General features: G+C 41.7%; 2 protein-coding genes across 7 annotated transcripts; both read right to left on the minus strand.

The window, feature by feature from the left end:
• Nucleotides 1–12254, minus strand: LOC110520638 (interferon lambda receptor 1-like). Of its 3 annotated transcripts, none has more exons than XR_002473015.2 (9): nt 11026–12254; nt 9837–9990; nt 9034–9163; nt 7353–7531; nt 6932–7077; nt 6536–6701; nt 6348–6460; nt 1314–2227; nt 1–1247 (listed from the first exon to the last, which is right to left on the minus strand). XR_002473015.2 is itself a non-coding variant. In XM_021598057.2 (9 exons), exons 2-8 carry the CDS (start codon nt 9883–9885, stop codon nt 1442–1444), a joined length of 1569 nt encoding a protein of 522 aa, XP_021453732.2. In that variant the 5' UTR covers nt 9886–9990; nt 11026–12254; the 3' UTR covers nt 1–696; nt 1437–1441. The 3 variants fall into 3 exon arrangements, 2 of the variants coding, with proteins under 2 accessions (XP_021453732.2, XP_021453730.2); XM_021598057.2 differs by having other exon boundaries at nt 1–696; nt 1437–2227; XM_021598055.2 differs by having other exon boundaries at nt 1171–2227.
• Nucleotides 10730–18954, minus strand: LOC110520637 (interferon lambda receptor 1-like). 4 transcript variants are annotated; one of them, XM_036975287.1, is made up of 8 exons: nt 18455–18954; nt 17938–18051; nt 17027–17147; nt 14760–14920; nt 14386–14534; nt 14034–14193; nt 13719–13888; nt 10730–13341 (listed from the first exon to the last, which is right to left on the minus strand). In XM_036975287.1, exons 2-8 carry the CDS (start codon nt 17984–17986, stop codon nt 12445–12447), a joined length of 1707 nt encoding a protein of 568 aa, XP_036831182.1. In that variant the 5' UTR covers nt 17987–18051; nt 18455–18954; the 3' UTR covers nt 10730–12444. The 4 variants fall into 4 exon arrangements, with proteins under 4 accessions (XP_036831182.1, XP_021453728.2, XP_036831183.1 ...); XM_021598053.2 differs by having other exon boundaries at nt 13719–13846; nt 18455–18950; XM_036975288.1 differs by lacking the exon at nt 17938–18051.
• Between the last annotated feature and the right edge of the window lie 705 nt (nt 18955–19659).

A 19659-nucleotide genomic window follows, 5' to 3' on the forward strand; every position in this document is an offset into this window, starting at 1 on the left:
AATGAAGTGTGTGTAGTTGGTTAGACATAAATCTGGTAATATGAATGAAGTTTGGGCCGTTTGGTGCTACTGTTTGATTTTGATATATGTAGTTGGTTGCAGTGCTTCATTTTGCAGTTTGGCTGTGTGGTTTTGTGAATTGTGTTTAGTATTTGGATAAAATCAGCCTAGTTTGCAAAATTGTGTTTTAGCAATTGGGAAAAACTAACAATTTAATGATGTAAAAAAAAACAATTCTATATGTCTAAATACTTTAAAAAACTGCAATAATATAGTACAGTCCATATCAATACTATTGGTTGGCCGACGACTCAAACTAAATACTTCCGCTGTTCTGTCGTTCGCTACATACTTCAGTCAAACTGACATCAAAAGGAGGGGGTGTTGTACAAAAAGTCATCAGCGATTGGATCATTTCTGACCAATCAGAGTATCAAAAACCCAATGACACATTTTTTAAAACGGCGCTTTATCCACGTGTTCGTTCTGGCTCTGGTCCAATCCATCAGTTTCTGGGACCAATCAGAATGGTTAGAAAGTGTTTGCATTCTAGAAATCGTCGGGGAGGTACTCGGATCCAGACTCATTGCGGAGGAGAAACTAACGTCCGTGGGCGTGTCGTAGCGTATGGCCGGAGCAAGGAGTCTGGGTAGTCAGGCAAATACATTGGCTCTTCTCTTTTAAATTTGAACTGGTCTGAAAATACAAGAAAAGTCTAAGCAATATGGTGGAGAGATAAACAGTTATTTTCACCTAATGCAGATAAAGGAGCAGTCGGTAGCCCAGTGGTTAGAGCGTTGGACTAGTAACCGAAAGGTTGCTGGATCGAATCCCCGAGCTGACAAGGTAACATTCTGTCATTCTGTCCCTGAACAAGGCAGTTAACCCACTGTTCCCCTGAACAAGGCAGTTAACCCACTGTTCCCCTGAACAAGGCAGTTAACCCACTGTTCCCCTGAACAAGGCAGTTAACCCACTGTTCCCCTGAACAAGGCAGTTAACCCACTGTTCCCCTGAACAAGGCAGTTAACCCACTGTTCCCCTGAACAAGGCAGTTAACCCACTGTTCCCCGGTAGACGGTCATTGTAAATTAGAATTTGTTCTTAACTGACTTGCCTAGTTAAATGTTATAACAAAAATAAAGGAAGGACAAGGAAGCCACTTCAGGCTACCTTGAGACCTTGATATTTATGCCAGAAGAGTACACTGAATGTCCACAGGAAGCCACTTCAGGCTACCTTGGGACCTTGATTTTTATGCCAGAAGAGTACACTGAATGTCCACAGGAAGCCACTTCAGGCTACCTTGGGACCTTGATATTTATGCCAGAAGAGTACACAATGTCCACAGGCACCATATGGCTTTCATTAACAAATAAAAAAAAAACTCCTGGCAAAAAAAAATAAATGGAATGGTTAATTGTGCAACAAATTACTTCTCTCATCGCCTCATGTAACCAAAATACTCCTCATCTTCCTCCTCCTCAGAGGTAGCAGTGTGCGTCTGTGTTATGGCAGGCTCTGTGGCCCAAAACTTGGTGTCAGAGGGCAGGAAGGGAGTGGTGGGCTCAGGGGGCTCCCCCAGAGAGCGGTGTTCTGGATCCTTCCTCTCCTCATGTCTACCTAGGGTTACAGAAAGCAGGTTGACATCCAGGCAGCTCTCCTCCTCCTCCGGATGTAATCCCCCTGCATTCCCTGTGTCCCTCTCTGAGGAAAGACTGAAGCTCAAGTCTTGTCCCCGTGAGGCACATTGAGCTGGCTCTGTAAGCTGACTGGTTTGTGACGGTCCAGACGGTGGATGGTTGTTTGATAGAGACATTGAGAGGCCGTCAGGTCTGACCAGAGATTCAGGCTGCTGGTCGCTGGTTATGAAGAGAGGAACGTGAGGGCGGTTGGACTGCGTCTCAGCGGTGGTCTGAGTGTCTGTGGCAGTGGGATATGCCAGAGAGCGTGTGCTTAGATAGGGGTGTAGGAACACCTCTGCTCTAGAGGAAGAGGAGGAAGAGAGGGGGTTATGAGAGGTCAGACCAGCAGTGATCCCTCGTGTCTTGTATCCTTGTCCTATCCCAATGCTTCGCTCTGTCTCTGCCTCGCTTTCTTCCTCACTCTCTGTGTCCTTCCCAGTGCTTCCTGAAGGGGGCGATGGTGGCACTGGAAGCACCGAGGGACATGGTTTCTCATCACAGGGCACTAGGTATAGGCTCTCCTCGTGGTGTTGTATTGAGCTCTGCAGAGGAGAGATAGAGTTCGTCTGTGAGGTGAGTAGTCAGACACGTACCACAGAATAAGACCATGGCTACCGAAAATGTTTTTAAATATGTAGATTACGTAGATTAAAAAACAAAACAAGTCTTAAATCAACAGAGCGTTGCGCCTCTTTTGACACCATGTGTGAGCCTGTGACTAAGGTCACCTCATGAATACTAAAAGCACCGCTGTGGTCAACACTTCATGATAGAAACAGCAGATGGGAAACAACCTAGCTTTCATTAGCACATTGTTAGCCTGGACTCCCCCCTCCACTGTGTGATATGTTAATTCAGCTGTGTGGTTTAAATCAGCCCCCCCCATTCCCCTGTACGACACATTAATGTAAATTCCGCAGTGGTTTAATGCTGTGTTCAAAACAACTGGGAACTTTGAAAAATACAAGGTCAAATAATGACGTCAGTGATCTTCAGAGACAGAGGTGTAGAAAGAGGCCTGAGTTCCTGAGTTGGATTACTGTTTTTCCACATTTAGTTGCGTTACAGCCTTATTCTAAAATGTATCACATTAGTTTTTTTCCCCCTCATCAATCTACACACAATACCCCATAATGACATCACAATACCCCATAATGACATCACAATACCCCATAATCCGATAAAGAGACTAGGAGAGAAACAAGAGGGCTTTTGTTTGAACCAAGTTGGTTGCAGCAGCCTGGGGCTTCAGCTGTCTGGTAAACACGGTGCCGTTTGTTGGGTGTGTGTGTGTGTGTGACTTGCAGCTCTTTCCGGCATTGTGCAGGGCTGTCTTTCTTTTTGTTAGGGTGTAGATCCGCTTTAACAGTGCAGACAGATTGTAGCTTCTATCAACGTAATCGTCTGCATCACTTCCAATCCCCCTGTATATTTTTGTTGTTGTAAACATATACAGTACCAGTCAAAAGTTTGGACACCTACTCATTCAAGGGTTTTTCTTTATTTTTTTACTATTTTCTACATTGTAGAATAATAATGAAGACATTGACTGGTATAGTATATATTAAAATATATTTATATTTTCCTTTATTATTTCCCCCCCAACTTTACCACTCCTCCTCTAATTGGAGTAAACTAATGGACAACAACACTTAGGCTTCTACTTCCAGTTTATACATTTTACTTGACAAAACGTATTTTACAATAGTTATCATGTGTGTTTTTTTATTTTTTTAAAATCCCATCCTTCAGCTACCACGAACCCCTCCCATCGATCTCTGAAGTCCATCCAGTTTTATTTCTATTTTTCCAACTGTGCTGTTATGTTTCACAAAAGTTCTGAACTTATATACACACGGACAAAGTATACTTTACATTAGTTATCTTGTAGTGTCTAATCCCATCCTTCAGCTGTAGTGTCTAATCCCATCCTTCAGCTGTAGTGTCTAATCCCATCCTTCAGCTGTAGTGTCTAATCCCATCCTTCAGCTGTAGTGTCTAATCCCATCCTTCAGCTCCACACAACCCCTCTCAGAAAATCTCTTCACACCATCACTTTTGTATTTCTACTTGCCATATATTTTTCCACAGTGCTATGATGTTCACAAAAGTTTTGAATCTTTCTTATTCTCATAGTTTCTACTGATTGTATATTAAAGATTTTTTTTTTTTAATTGCTAAAAGTATTACTATATTATCTATCAAATCACCCAGTAGTGCTAACTGCTGAGTTAGTTCCAAGTCAATGTTGCACTTCTCCAACCATCCTGGACCTGCGACCAAAAACAATATACACATGTACAAAATTATTTATTCAAATTTTTATACTAATTTAAATAGACAAATTCTAAGTTTTGAATCCGCCATTATTTTGCTGCAATTAGTTGATTGTAATTTTGGTTAGAGTAGACATTTCCATGTATTTCTGTAAACTGCATGTGTGACTCATATTTATGATATAATTTATAAAGATTATACTTTTTTTTGTAATGTTTTTTTAATTTTTTTTATCTATTAGTATATTTGAGTTTAACCACAATATCTGTTTTATTATTTGTTCTGTCTTTTCTGGTGGATTAAACTGAAATTGAAACCAACTTTCTAAGGCTTGTTTTAAATATAGCAATATTTTGGAGATTATTTAATTTTAAAATATCCGAAAGTAATAGTTCGTAATCTGAATAAAGGGAAAAAGGCCGTTCTTGAACATGGGGTGAGACATTCTTACTAATTTGCTAGAGAACCAGTCTAGATTTAAAATAACGTTTGTATGACTGAAGCTTTTAGTAAGAGGTCTAATCCTTCAATATTTAATAATTTCTGCCCTCCGAATTCATCTTCATTATATAAATAATCCTGTTTAATTTTGTCTGATTTGCCATTTCAGATAAACTTGAATATTTTTTGATGATATCATTTAAAAAAAAAAACAGGTTGTTAGGTATAGGCAGGGTCAAATCCAGTCAGCTGATGTTCTGAAAGAGCGGCAAAATCTGGACCCATACAAATCAGCCGGGCTAGACAATCTAGACCCTTTCTTTCTAAAATGATCTGCCGAAATTGTTGCAACCCCTATTACTAGCCTGTTCAACCTCTATTTCGTGTCGTCTGAGATTCCTTTTTATTTTACCCCTTTTTCTCCCCAATTTTGTGGTATTCAATTGTTTAGTAGCTACTATCTTGTCTCATCGCTTATAAATTCCAGGCATACAAAATCCTTTTTAAAGTCAGCTATGAATACCAGACCTGGTTTCCCAGATTATTTTTTATAGTGTTCTATTGTTTCCAGTATTTATCTTATATTATCTCCATTGTATCATCGATGTAAAAAAAAAATCTGTCTGATTAGGTTGAATAATATCAAACAATACTGTTTTAATTCTATGCACTATGCATTTGACTAGAACACTGACATGTAAGGGCGCCTCCAATTTTGTTTAAATGGACTGGATCTTTATATTTACCACCTGGGTCCTGTTTCAGTAATAATGAAATCAGACCTTCTTGTTGAGTATCTGGTAATCTACCATTTCTATTAAAACTAATAGTTTCGTGCTAATAGTGCTAATCGTGGTCTTCTGACTATATTAAAAAGTGTGGTATACTTCCACTGGTATGCCATCCAACCCTGGAGTTCTCTCAGACATAAAGCCTTTAATTGCGTCAAGAAATTCTTCCTTTGTAATTTGGCCTTCACACGAGTCTTTCTGTACAGTTGTTAATTTTACATTAATAGTAGAAAAAAAATCCATACAATTATCTTCGGCTAGTGGACTAAAACAAAAACACGTGCTTAAAGTACTCTGCTTCCCCTTTCAAAATATAGTTTGGTGAATCATGGGTTATTTTTAGTAGCATTTTCTATGTTGAAGATTAAAAAAAAGTAATTTTGCAGGGCTGTCAATCTCCACTGTCTGAGCCTCCTGTTGACATTTTAGCATGAGCTAATGTTAAGATTTGTGAACGTGACCCAACACTCTTCAGTCAGTTCTACCTTGTTCCAGACCTCTTTTTCTCCCCGATTTCATGGTATCCAATTGGTAGTTACAGTCTTGTCTCATCGCTGCATCTCCTCAAGAGAGGCGAAGGTCGAGAGCCGTGCGTCCTACGAAACACAACCCAGCCAAGCCGCACCGCTTCTTGACACACTGCGTGGTTAACCTGGAAGCCAGCTGCACCAGTGTGTCGGAGGAAACGCCGTACAGCTGGCGACCAAAGTTAGCGTGCATGCGCCCGGCTCGCCGCAAGGAGTCGCTAGAGCACGATGGGACAAGGACTATGCCAAACCCTCCCCTAACCTGGACCAATTGTGAGCCGCCTCATGGGTCATCCGGGTCTCGGCCAGATGCGTCACAGCCTGGGATCAAACCCGGGTCTGTAGTGACGCCTCTAGCACTGTGATGCAGTGCCTTAGACCGCTACGCCACTCGGCAGGCCAGTCCCAGACCCCTTCTGATCGAGTATTCCAACCATGTCCTGCCTTCTAGGGTGTTTTTCCTAGTTTCTGTGCTTCTGCATTGCTTTCTCTCTCTCTGGGGTTTTAGGCTGGTATCTGTGAAGCACTTCGTGACAACTGCTGTTGTTAAAAGATATTTATAAAATAGATTTTATTGATTGAAAACAGGGCTAGAATAGATCTATCTGTATCAGTCTATAGCTTACCAGTACTTCTGGAAGGTGTCGTCTCAGACAGATGAATCCAGTGTGGAACAGTAGGGTGGTAGTTAACAGGCCAGACAACACAAGCAAACACAAAACCACTGAGATCTCTGCGTCTGTGGAGAGAGATCGGCAGTCAGAACACAAAGACCACATATGTGCTTATGTGCTTGCACACACACACAGTGTACCTGCGTTGTACTTGGCAGCTGTGAAGGCACAGTGTGGTTGGCTGTAGGAAGAGTTCTTGTTGCTTCTCTCCTCGCTGTCCCTTATTCTGACGGAGACACAGTACTCTCTGCCTGGAGCCAGGTTATTTAGAACCTTTTCTTTCAGAGACGTCATCTCCTCAGAGTACTTGGACACACAACAGAAACCAATCAAACCAATGCGTCATGCTTGAATACACTGAGTTATTCAGCACTGAAATTAGAACATGGCATGCATTAAGTAAAGCATCTCTGACGATGCAGTGATGATGTTATACTGTGTGTGAATCGGTCACTCAATATCAAAATGACCCATGTAGCTCCAACCCTTAGGCATGTTTTAGATTTTCCAAGAGGTTTGACTCTTCCTGTCCTCACCTTAGCTCCATGCCTGCTGCTTCTGATGCTTAAACTGTAGCGGAAACTGTCGTAGACATCCCACAAGCCGTCCACAGGAGGCCTCAGGTTCACACACAGAGTGCTGCCGCAGGCCTTAACACTCACCACGGGCGGGTCCAGGAGGGCTACAGGACACACAGAGGGACAAACAGCACTTAGTGGCTGCTGTTCAACCAAGCAGTTTTAAAGTCTCTCCAGAAAGGGGAGAACATGTTTTTTTTTTTTTAAATGAAGAACGTGTCAGCCTACTAGTTGTTCTGCTAGCGCTCCTGAACACAACTCCAAAGTATTATAACATTAACCCTACAAACTCCATTCCCGGCCCCTCCTTCCCCCACAACCCTGATAAGCACCGGCCTGCTCTCCTTTTCGGCATGACTGAGGAAACGCTGACACTCACTGCCATCGATGGGTTTAAAGCCGATTTGGTTGCCCGGGGGTGAGACTTCGTTCCCAGACACAGCGAACACCCTGTTGTAGTAGGTTTGACTGCGGCTTGAGAATGCTTTAGTCAGGTTACACACCAGAGGGGACTCCACGTGCTCACAGCCAGCCACCACCTCCCAAGACTGGCCACCCCTAATTTAAATGAGGGGGAAAAAAAGAGAGAGGTAATGACAGACAGACAGACAGACAGACAGACAGACAGACAGAGAAGTTCAAGTCTAGCTTATTTGTTTGCTAGTTGGCCTAACATTACACAGTACCGTAATTTCCAGACTATAAGCCACTACTTTATTCCCACACTTTGAACCTCGCGTTTTATACAATGACGCGGCTAATTTATGGATTTTTCCCCCGCTTTCACAAGATTCATGCCGCCCAAAAAAACTGAGCACCGTCACATAATGTGACGTAAATCGAGCGCGCTCAAACTTCCCATCATTCTGATTACGGTGGTCATTTTGTCACCCTCATCATGGCAAAGACACGGAGAAATGCATATGATGCAGCTTTCAAGTTGAAGGCGATCGATCTGGCTGTTGGAAAAGGAAATAGAGCTGCTGACAGCGTGGAGCATTGTCAACAAAATCCACTATCATCAACGGGTTTCGAAAGGATGGACTGCTGCGTGTTGAAGAGGGCAGCGATCCAACATCGGATGAAGCAATTCTGAGGCTATTCAACTCCGACACCGAAGGAGATGACTTCAGTGGTTTCAGTGCACAGGAGGAGGAAGATAGTGACCAATGACTTTCTTGGTAGGCTACGGTTTACTGCTATTTAAAAAAAAAAAAATTGTTACAAGCCGTGTTTCGTTTAAAAGCTGTGTAAAGTTCATTTGTTTCAATGTACCGGTAGGCACCAGCGGCTTATAGACATGTGCGGCTTATTTATGTACAAAATACATATATTTTTTAAATTCAGTGTGTGCGGCTTATATTCAGATGCGCTTGATAGTCCAGCAATTACGGTAGTTAGTATGGTGTGTGTATCATTGAGCTAAAATACAAGAAGACACTCCCAAGTCATGTTCTGACAAGTCTATCTTCACCTAGGTATATGATATAGTTCGGTTCTAATTCTCATTATGAAAGCTTGAACCAAGTTTATTCTTCCCAGAGGGTCAATACAACTGCATTCAGACAAAACATGTTTCCACCAACACCACTAGTATATATACTCAAATTTAGGCACAACTCCTTCTCTCTAATCCTTACATCTATCATGGTTTGACGGGAAGACGAAGTAATAGGGCAATAAAGCATAATTTCTCCCTTTAAGGGGACCTGACCTGACCTCAACCCCTCATTTTCCTAACCCACAGATCACCACCCGTATCCCCTATAGCAATCCTGTGACTTCCTCCCGTCCACCCAACACATTCCGAAGCCATCTGGCTCCTACAGATAACCATTAACTTCTGATGTAAAACAAAAACCAGTCGCTATCACTCCTTAAATAAGATACTGAGTTTAACAATGTTCCAAGTTTAACCCAGAATCAAACAATATGTTGTGATTACAGTACTGAATCATTCAAAGAGCAAACGCATCAAGGAAAAGCAGTTTGGCCTATTTAACTGAGAGGATCAAAGAGCGAGAGAGATACTCATACTGAATGACACACCTACATCATACCTGCTAGAGAAAATCATCACGCGGTAGGACACGTTCCTGGGGGACCCCGAGCCTGGGTCCCACCTCAGCTGGTGGACAAAATGTCTGGAGGAGAGAGTCACATTGACTGGAGCAGGCAAATCACACATAGCTGAGAAAGAGAAGAAGAGGAAGATACATTTTTATTTAGTGTGTCGTTTGGGTCCTGGATGCTGATTGGCTGAAAACCTGTGGTATATCAGACCGTATACCACAACATACTATGACACAAAAATCACTTGTTTTACTGCTCTAATTACATTGGTAACCAGTCTTTAATAATAGCAGTAATGCATCTCGAGGGGGGGGGGGGGGGGGGGGGGGGTTGTGATATATGGCCAATATACCACAGCTAAGAGTTTTATCCAGGCACTCCACTTCGTGTCGTGTGTAAGAACAGTCCTTAGCCGTGTTATATTGGCCAAATACCGCACCCCTTCGGGCCATATTGCTTAAATATACCACACCCACTCAGGCCTTATTGATAAAAGCAACTTAAAGTACAGGCCTACACCCACACCATTTTGTTGTTGGGGTACGGCCACACCATTCAAACACAGGAAAGATTATTTAGTTTTTCATCCCCCAAAAAATGCTATTTCACTCATAATGTAATTAATTATAGGTCATTATTTCAAAGAAATCACACTGGACAGTCACTTTAGGTATTACCCCTCGGAAATACAGTAATGATGACTACAATTATATAGCCGTAACGTTACTGAGGAAAATATATATATTGTACAAGATGCAGAGGGACGACAAGCTATTCAAAAATGTCTCACCTGAATGTGCCTGTAGTAACCAGGTAACCATCCATATCACTGGAGACATGACACCACTGCCACAACACTCGGTGTGTCATGTCAATCAAGCTGACTCGTACATCCTCCACCTGGACTCCACTGTGCAGCAGCTCTCATGTCCATCCTCTTCTAGCTGAAAAGGACAGGCGGGCTTTCATTGTCTCTTTGGGTGTGGTGTTTGTTCACTTGGTTTCAAAGGGATCGGGCGATCGAGTTGCGTCTGGGGTTCATAATTCACAACTCAAACCAACATTGTGCTGGAATTTTGGAAAGATAAAAGGAAAAACAGACTAACTTGGTAAGCTACATTAGGCTATTGCAACCGGGGCGGTGTCAGAATGTGTTTCTTTTCCTTAACTCTTTTTACAGACATCTGCTGCTTTGTGATAATGAAACTGGGAACTTTTGTAGCATAACTAGTTGATATCACAAATTCTCGTTTCAGGTGGCCAACTAGCAGAGGTGGATACTTGAGTAAAAGTAGAGTACCTCAATAGAAAATGACTCGAGTAAAATTCACCCAGTAAAATACTACTTGAGTAAAAGTCTAAATGTATTTGACTTTAAATATACTTCAGTATCAGAAGTAGAAATCTTTTAAAATGGCATATATTAAGCAAACCAGACCGCATACATGTATAGTTTTTATTTACGGATCGTCAGGGGAACACGCCGACACCCAGACATAATTTACAAACTGAATCATTTGTGTTTAGTGAGTCCGCAGATCAGAGGCGGGAGGACCAGGGATGTTCTCTTGATTAGCTGTCCTGGCTAAGCATTCAAAATGTAACATGTACTTTTGGGTTGTCAGGGTTAAAATGTACGGAGTAAAAAAAAGTACATCATTTTCTTTAGGAATGTGGTGAAGTAAAAGTTGTCAAAAAATAAAAAATAGTAAAGCAGATAAGTAGTTTTATGGGGGTAACGTTAAGTGGTACTTAGTCTTTTTTACACCCCTGCCAACTAGCTACATCAACATTACCCAAACTAAACGTGCAGAGAGATAGTAAGAACAAAACACGATAACCGCTAGTAAAACAACAGTTAGCTGTCGGTTCCACTAATACCACGAGTCCGTTAGCTTCTCGCTAACAAAGCCTAGGCCAAACAGTGGATATCCTTTGATAACGCCAAGCATAATGCAATTACAATAAAACATAGCTACCGTTATGAGATGACATTTCTGCCTGGTTGGCAACAGAAAGTCAAACAAGAAGAGCCAGTCCTCTGCCACAATTGGGGTGCTTTCCGTAACTGCTGCCTTGCCAGCTTGTAGAAATACAAAAAGGTTTTTGCCGCGTTCAAATCAACTGGGAACTCGGAAATCTCCGATTTACAGGCGTTAAAAAACGAGTTACGGTTGGGAAAATCATTTCGAACCGTCATCCAACTCGGAATTCCAAATCGGAAACCCGGGCCTCTTTCTAGAGATCAGATTTTCTCACATGAAGATCATCGACCTCGTATTTTTCCGAGTTCCCAGTTGTTTTGAACGCGGCATAACAACGCTGCTGCTGGAAATGACGACAATGTTGAGCAACCATCCACAGATCTTTATAAGAACGGATTGGCTTTTCCTGGGGGACATTGTTTCACACTAAGCATTTCTTTTTTTTAGAGAGCAGTGTACTTTAACATGACATACAAGTCTCGACGTATCAAGGAATTTCCCACATAATAACTTTTAGAAACAATAGCCTAAAAAACACACATTCTACACAAAAACCGGGTCACGATTTGATCATTGAGCTCTAATTCTTCTTTCATAAAATTGCACGTACATTACAATGAATGAAACGGACACATCAGTGGTATTCAAAGTCGGGCTGGAGGAACTGCATTAATGTCACCAAATAACAAAAAAAAATACAAATGAATAGTACATGCTATAGTATTTGACAATATACAAACGTTTTTGAGAAAGATCATTTCAAAAATTAAGTGTATCTGAATGAACAGAATCCTGATAACACGTAGAGACATTTTAAGGCTGTCATCCGTTTTGGGGTGAGGATCGGGAAAGTGTGAATACCTTTGTTTTACACACATTCTCAACAGAAGACAATATTTGGGAAGGAATGGACGTGATAGAAGGCATATCCAACCAAGTGGAATAGCTGTGCAATTATCGGCTAAAACACTTACACTGTAGGCCTACACGGAACGCATGTGTAGCAGTGCGATGTTGTTCCCCTAGATTATGCACCAAGTTGCACACAAGGACCAATTCAAATAGGCCAGGTCTAGAGGGGATGTTAATAATTTGATAATAAATGTTGTATATTTTGGTTTGGCCTGTCGCGGGTTATCTGTATTTCCATACCCCCTTATTGTTCTCCTTTGCCTGACCTTCGGCTAGCAAGGTGCCTGAGAGCTATGACTGTGCCAAGGGTTAACATAATGTGTGTTGTCTCTTCATGTGCAGGTGTCTGAGAGCTAGGACTGCGCCAAGGGTTAACACAATGTGTGTTGTCTCTTCATGTGCAGGGCAAATCAAAATAATTCAACTAGCAGACCTTCAGTTGTGGCAGCGTCCTAATTAAAAGTACACAACGCAGAATGAACCACGCTACGCACGCACGCATCAATGTCCCATATAGCCTGAGAAGTCTTCTTCTTCCTCTTCCTCTGTCTCATTGTGAGACTGCACAGTGCCAGTGTGCGTTACCAGGCAGTCAGAGTATGTCTTTGTACAGCTGACAGCATGTCTATCTGAATATTCAAAGTATTTGTGTGTGCAGTCTGCCCGTGACGGTGTCAGTACTAGGCCTGTATCTTCCTGTATCTCACCCTGTGATCCCATGCTGTCCAGTCCTAATGTCCTCTGTAAGGAGTCTATGGGAAGTAGAGGCTTCTGCTCCTGTTTGGAACAGCCTAATAAAACATCTGTCTCATGCTCCTCCTCCTCCTCCCTCTTTAAAGCCCCCAGAGTCACAGAGAACAGATTGACGTTACCAGAGGTCTCCTCCCTCATCTCTTTCTCCACCTCCCTCATCTCTTTCTCCTCCTCTCCACCCAACCCTACAAGTCCCAGAGGTCTGGGTTGATCTCCGTCTAGGCTGGAAATGACCTTCGTTAGTTCACCTTTGACCTCGCTCTGACCCTGACCTCCAAGCACCACCACACCCACAGGAACTTCCTCTTCCTCCTCAGCTGCTGTCTCAAAACTCAACCCCCCAGAATGCCCTGCTACGTTAAGAAGGGCAACATTAGCCCCTGATGCTTCCTGGGACTGTATGGTGCTGGAGCTGCTATCAAAGGAGAGCCCCGCATCGCGGTCCATGTAGACCGTGCCGTTTCCCCCCTCCTTCTCTTCATCCTCCTCCTCCTCCTCTTCCTCCCCTGCTCGGTTTGAGTTCTCTCTGTTGTGGTGTGCTTTTGTTGTGAGGGCCTTCCCTTGTTGCTCTGGCTCAGAGGATATGGAGACCAGGTCAGGAACTGTTCTCTCTGGGGTGACTAGGTAGCCCTCAACCAGGTCAGTCTGCAAGGGGAGAGGGAGAAGAGAGAGGCTATGTTAGACACAGAGAAAAGCACAGTGATGTCACTGCCTGAAGCTGATTTAACTTTATGTGGACAACAGGGCATGAAAGAGTTAAAGTTAATGTTATTTGCCTTTTGCAGGAATTTACTTTGGCTTTGCATTTCTTAAGCTCTTCAAACTCACATCCAGGACCAACAAATCAACAATGGCAAAGCCAAACAAATAATATCATAGACAAACAGTGAGAGAGTTGTGAGAAATGGGTTTGACAATGTAAACATATGTTTCCCATGCCACTAAAGCCCTTTTAAATTGAATTGAAACAAAGGAGTGAGAGTGTAGGGTGTGGTTAGCTACAAGATAGAGCCATTTCTCACCAGTGATCTAGGCAGGTGGGTCTTCAACTTGCACAAGAACCCCGTGTAGAACAAGACAAACATGAGAACCATCAGGCCTGCCCCACTCACAATGAGGAGAACCGACACCCCAGCTACAACAGCAGGGACTGGGGGGGACAAGTCATGGTTATACCCCAATCCAAGGTGCACTGAATGAACAGAATAATCCTGATAACATAAAGAGTTCCATGCAATATTTAAAATAGTAACACAATGCCAACACATGACCTAATATCTGGCATGGTAAAAAGTGAGGATGAAGCATTGACTAACATAACTATAGACAATATTCACCTCTGTTAGCCTCCACAATACTGGTGTGTGCACACTTCCACTCAGAAAGCTGTGTTTTTTGGTTGGTGGTGATCATCGTATGCACCCTCACACAGTACTCTGCGCCCACCTTCAAGTTCTCCAGCATATAACTTAAATGAGTTGTACGGGTCTCTTTGATCTGAAAATGAATATGATCGAAGAGTATTCATTTTTTGATTAAATGGTCCTCATTCTCATTAAATGGACATCATTTAAAAAAATTATAACAATAATATGTATAGAATTTGACACTACAATGAAGACAGGGAAAGGAGAGGCAGGAAAACCAGGGAAATGAGAGGCAGGAAAGGATAGGCATTGTTGTTTTTACCCGAGTCTCTCCTGCTCTCTTCCAGTCGATCTGAAAGGATACGGTGCTCCCATAGACATTTTGAATGGTTTCCATCTCAGGCAGTGTGATGTTGATTACCAGACAATTGCCACATCCATCCAAAGACAATGTCGGAGGACCAATAACAGCTGTGGAAGATATGATACTGTAGCATCATTTCACAATTAAATATGTAATTTTTTACAACAACATATTATATTACATACTATAACAGACACATTGACACACAAATACATGCCTAGATTGTGTTATGTGATGTCAAAGAATGGCCCTCACACAAACACCTGGTTAAAATCCCTAGCAGAAGTATAGTCATCCACCTATTAGCAAGACAGAATGACCAGCAGACGTACTCTGTGTGTAGGGGGTGAAGGTGATCACGGTCAGGGGCGACTCTAAGAGCTCGTGGGAAGCCTGAACACACAATCTGTATTCTTCTTTGGGGTACTTCAGATCCAGCTTCTGATTTGTCATGTTGGTTTGATGCTGTAGCTGTAGGGTCATGTTGTTTTCTCTGTTAGGATAGAAACGAGGAGGTACATTTTTAATGTAGCGAATAAAATTAAAAAGTAGACCCAGTTAAATTACTTCATTGACAAAATACAGTGAGTTCATTTTGGATTCCAAATCATTATGATTTTGAATCAATGTGGCCTTCAGACCTCAACAAGATATATTCTATCTCAGAGTGGTGTTGTGTAACCACATTTCCAAACAGAAAGTAGTATTTCCTGTTCCATAATGGCTTACGAGTATTTATCCATGTATCTTGATGATTTATCCACATTGGAAATGTATCTTGATGATTTATCCACATTGGAAATGTATCTTGATGATTTATCCACATTGGAAATGTATCTTGATGATTTATCCACATTGGAAATGTATCTTGATGATTTATCCACATTGGAAATGTATCTTGATGATTTATCCACATTGGAAATGTATCTTGATGATTTATCCACATTGGAAATGTATCTTGATGATTTATCCACATTGGAAATGTATCTTGATGATTTATCCACATTGGAAATGTATCTTGATGATTTGTCCACATTGGAAATGTATCTTGATGATTTATCCACATTGGAAATGTATCTTGATGATTTATCCACATTGGAAATGTATCTTGATGATTTATCCATATTGGAAATGTATCTGATGATTTATCCATATGTACATTAGATGATGCCCACATTGATCATGTCCAGGGTTAATACATATCTGGGTATCTGGATTGATGAAAAAGCTATCTTTCTAAAAAAGCAAATTGCTGAGTTAGTTAAGAGGTCTTTAGGAATAGGGAATGTCTTTCGTTAAATAGCAGAAAACAAATCATTCAGTCTACATTCATTCCGATTTTAGACTACGGCGATATCCTCTATATCAGTTTTTCCCAAACTGGGGAACACGCAATGCCGTCGGGGGCACGCCAAATGAAAATGTGGTTCACAGACCAAAAATATTATAATCAAACAGCACATTTTATATTTTTCCAACGGAGCTATACATTTGTGTGAGTTTTTTTTCCCCCTCACCTGAGTAGCCTTGTTTCACTGCCAAAAATAAGATAAACCATCTGGCGAAATAACAACACAATGTCAAATACAGGTAGCCATGTCAAATTATTAACATCCAATCACATTAACCGTTACTCATCCAATCACATTAACCGTTACTCATCCAATCACATGAATCGTTACTCATCCAATCACATTAACCGTTACTCATCCAATCACATTAACCGTTACTCTCTCGATCGAAACCTTCACTCTTACGCAGACATTTAGAAACGAAACATGACAATGTGAAAAATAAGCCACAGGAGTTTTTTGAGCGAGAATTAAGATGACTCGAGTAGTAAGACATGTATAAAAGCAACAGACACCATTAATAAGAAGGGGCTAGAAGTGTCTTATATGGTGAGCTACCGAGTGGCTAGGACAGGCAAGCCCCATACTATTGTGGAGGACTTCATTCTTCCTGCTGCCGCGGATATGGGCTGGGACAATGCTGGGGGGAAAAGACCCAAAAAACTATACAGACAATGCCTTCATCAAACGAACACTGTTTCACGACGCATCAGTGACATGGCAGGAGATGTTTTGAAACAAATACTGCTTCACACACAAGCCAGTGAATTCTATGCGTTACAGCTGGATGAGTCAACAGACGTGGCGGGCCTGGCACAGCTCCTGGTGAGTGTCCGTTACGCTTATGGGGGGGGGGGGGTCAATTAAGGAAGACATCCTCTTCTGCAAACCACTGGAAACCAGGACAACAGGAGAGGATATTTTTAAAGTACTGGACAGATTTGTGACATCAAATGGACTTTGGTGGTCAAGATGTGATGGGATCTGTACTGATGGAGCAAAAGCCATGACAGGGAGACATTATCCTTATTATTACTACACCAAACGTCTGACACACGTTACAACCCAGTCATATCAAGTGTCATGGGAATCAGATCACCATCATTCGTCTAAAGTCCATAAACCTTAACCACAATGCAGTAGTAGAATTATCCAATATGATAAACACAAACACAATCATGATGATGGGTGATACTACTATCTAGAATTTAATATGGGGGAAGGGGGGGGGGGGTGTAGGTGACAACCTGTGTAAGATCTTGTACATGGTCCCGGGTGGTGTGCCTGGCCCAGGGATCCAGCGGAGAACATGGTGGAAGTTGAGAGAATCGATGGTAACATTGACCGGAGCAGGGAGGGTACACAGGGCTAGGATGGCAAAAGGGGATACAGAGAGGGACTGTATCGTTAAACTCGTAAATGAAGATAACATACAGTACAAGACACTATACTGCCCACAGACACAGACTGTTTGTGGGTGTATGTCTGAGAGCAACTGAGAGCAACTAGAGACTTCAGTATCTTATCCCAGCCAAGGTACAGTAAATCAATGACTTGCTACCTAGCCGCCAGTAACCCCACCATGTTATGTAATCAACTGCCAATGGTCCCTTTCTTAATTTGACTATGACAGTTTATTACAAATCAGTCTGACAGTATTTCAGTCTGAAAGACAGTATGGTTTGAAGTGACTGAAATGCATCAGAAAGGTACTGAGAAGTTCAGGAGACCATCAGGCAATAACGTTGTGTGATCTTCTGTGTTGAAAATAACACCATCATTGACAATGTTCTTTCCCCCGCAGTCTGATTTAGAGCCTGGTCTTGTCCGCGCCATTCTAATGGCTTGTGGGCATAGTAGCTGGAAACAAGTGTTCCTGAGTCGTGTCTTTCAGTGAAGGCATCATAATATTGTTACGCTTAAAACGTTAAAAAGAGAGCCACATTTATAGGAAGAAAACAGAAACCGGTCTGTTAATTACAACCGCATCTAGAATCTGCCCCAAATTTTGTCTTGCGACCGCATTTTCAACTTGACCCCTAGTTTGGGAAACTCCGCACTGTTTAGCAGTAAACATGCACAGCGGTAAACATGCTCAGCGGTAAACACTGCTACGTTGAACCTGTTCAGAAACCCATAATAGCAGTGGACAACTTACCATAAAAACACTGCAACATCAAGTAAATAGTTAGAAGGAAATATTTCATATCTTGTTATTCCTAAAACCTTTAAAAAAATTATCGAGAGGACTGGTCCATTGTTGGTCAATGTTCTGAAAAACAAAAGATATTGAATACAGAAGTGAAAATGAAATTCTCACTCAAACAAAAGGAAAGGTACAGCAGTACTGTGAGGTTTGTGTGGCGTCTATTGCTATAGCGATCAGGTTGTATGATCTAACGTTGGGACAGGTGAACAACACTTGACTCAATCTATGCTTACTTTAGGTTACTGTTATGTGTTTATATAAATATGTTGTCTACAACCAGTATGCAACTCTTGAAATGATAAAACACAACAAACAATTTTAATGAAGAAAATAAAATAGAGATTTGTGTCGTCTTCCAAGTCTACAGTGTTTCTAATAATGATTTTGCGTGTAAAGGGGTAAAGTTACGCTTGTCCTACACGTTTCTTGATCCGAACTAAATGCTGGCATTAATAAATAATTGTACCTGAAGATATGCCTTCCTTGATGAATCCCTTTCAAAGAACGTGATATTTCCCGCCGTGGGTAAAAGCAGAAGAGAAAATAGACATGTAAACACATAAACAGTCTGACCGTGCTGTGAATACTAGTAATTCTTCCGGTCACTTGTGTTTTCCAAACGTCACTCGTTTTTGTGAAATCACATGATAACCAGGTCGAACGCCCCCAAAAGGCAATGGGGCAAATATTTCTTTAACTAAACCAAGATAGACCAGGGCCTGCCATTTGCAATGGGAACAAATGAGTCATATTGAGATGAGATCCTATTCGCCGGTTCTAGCAGATATCTGCATATTCATGTTAGGGAACCCTACTCGGTGAAGTGCGCGTGTGCAATAACTAAATTCGTCTTTGCGTTCCTTCTAAACAATGCATTTTTTTACAACTTTGGCAAATGTTAAAGTCTACAAAACGTAGTCCACTCTGTTTACAACAGATTCTAGTTTTGGGAACAGAAAACTGTATTGAGATAAAAATGTTTAATCGATGAGAAAATGTACAGAATGTTGGCCAAAATCCATCTCGTTGCGTCTTCTACCACTGCCGGCCACTGGGCTTCCTCTCACTACCATATTTGGTAGGGAGTTTAAACGCCAAGCGGATGCTTTACATTTATACATCTGGTGAAATATCTGTCTCATTGTTCTATTTGTGGAATGGACTTCTTCTATGGTATATTGACGATCGCACAATTAAATGTGCATCCGGCAACCTGCTGTGCGGGATGGAAACAGGATTCCCCAAAATGGAACAAAATACCAACAACAACAAAAAACTAACAAAAAATAAACTAAATCAAACAACTTTTCTGTTAACAAAATAAACCATATGATCCATACACAGGCTCACGGGGAACCTGGGAGGGCGGGCCTTCAGAAGTAAGATCCTTAAGTCTCAAAAACGTTCTGCCGCAAACACAATAATGTCCAGTTTCTTATTCTTATACTTATTAGAGACTTGTGCCGCACAGTTTATAACTGTGGAAATGAACGCCACAAAATCCACCCTTTTAACGCACAGGCTATCTTTTGGCTGGCAGCAAACATTTACTACAGACTGTGATGCGTCCACAACCACATATTCACTAGCATCACTTATTTTCTCAATTCTGTTAATCGCTTCTGCATAAGAGATTCGATTGACCGCTCTGATTTTTGTCACCTCAATCTC

The sequence above is a fragment of the Oncorhynchus mykiss genome, chromosome 3 (assembly GCF_013265735.2).
Source record: "Oncorhynchus mykiss isolate Arlee chromosome 3, USDA_OmykA_1.1, whole genome shotgun sequence".
Taxonomy (NCBI): Eukaryota; Metazoa; Chordata; class Actinopteri; order Salmoniformes; family Salmonidae; genus Oncorhynchus; species Oncorhynchus mykiss.

Coding starts and splice junctions, on each gene's coding strand:
- LOC110520637 (XM_036975287.1), bottom strand. CDS start 17,986: ATGAAATATTTCCTTCTAACTATTTACTTGATGTTGCAGTGTTTTTAT. Junction 14,194..14,385: donor AGAGAGCAGGAGAGACTCGG/GTAAAAACAACA, acceptor ATTCATTTTCAG/ATCAAAGAGACCCGTACAAC. Junction 13,889..14,033: donor TATTGTGGAGGCTAACAGAG/GTGAATATTGTC, acceptor CTGTTCATTCAG/TGCACCTTGGATTGGGGTAT.
- LOC110520638 (XM_021598057.2), bottom strand. CDS start 9,885: ATGTCTCCAGTGATATGGATGGTTACCTGGTTACTACAGGCACATTCA. Junction 9,164..9,836: donor GTTACTACAGGCACATTCAG/GTGAGACATTTT, acceptor TCTCTTTCTCAG/CTATGTGTGATTTGCCTGCT. Junction 6,702..6,931: donor GCAGCAGGCATGGAGCTAAG/GTGAGGACAGGA, acceptor TGTGTGTCCAAG/TACTCTGAGGAGATGACGTC.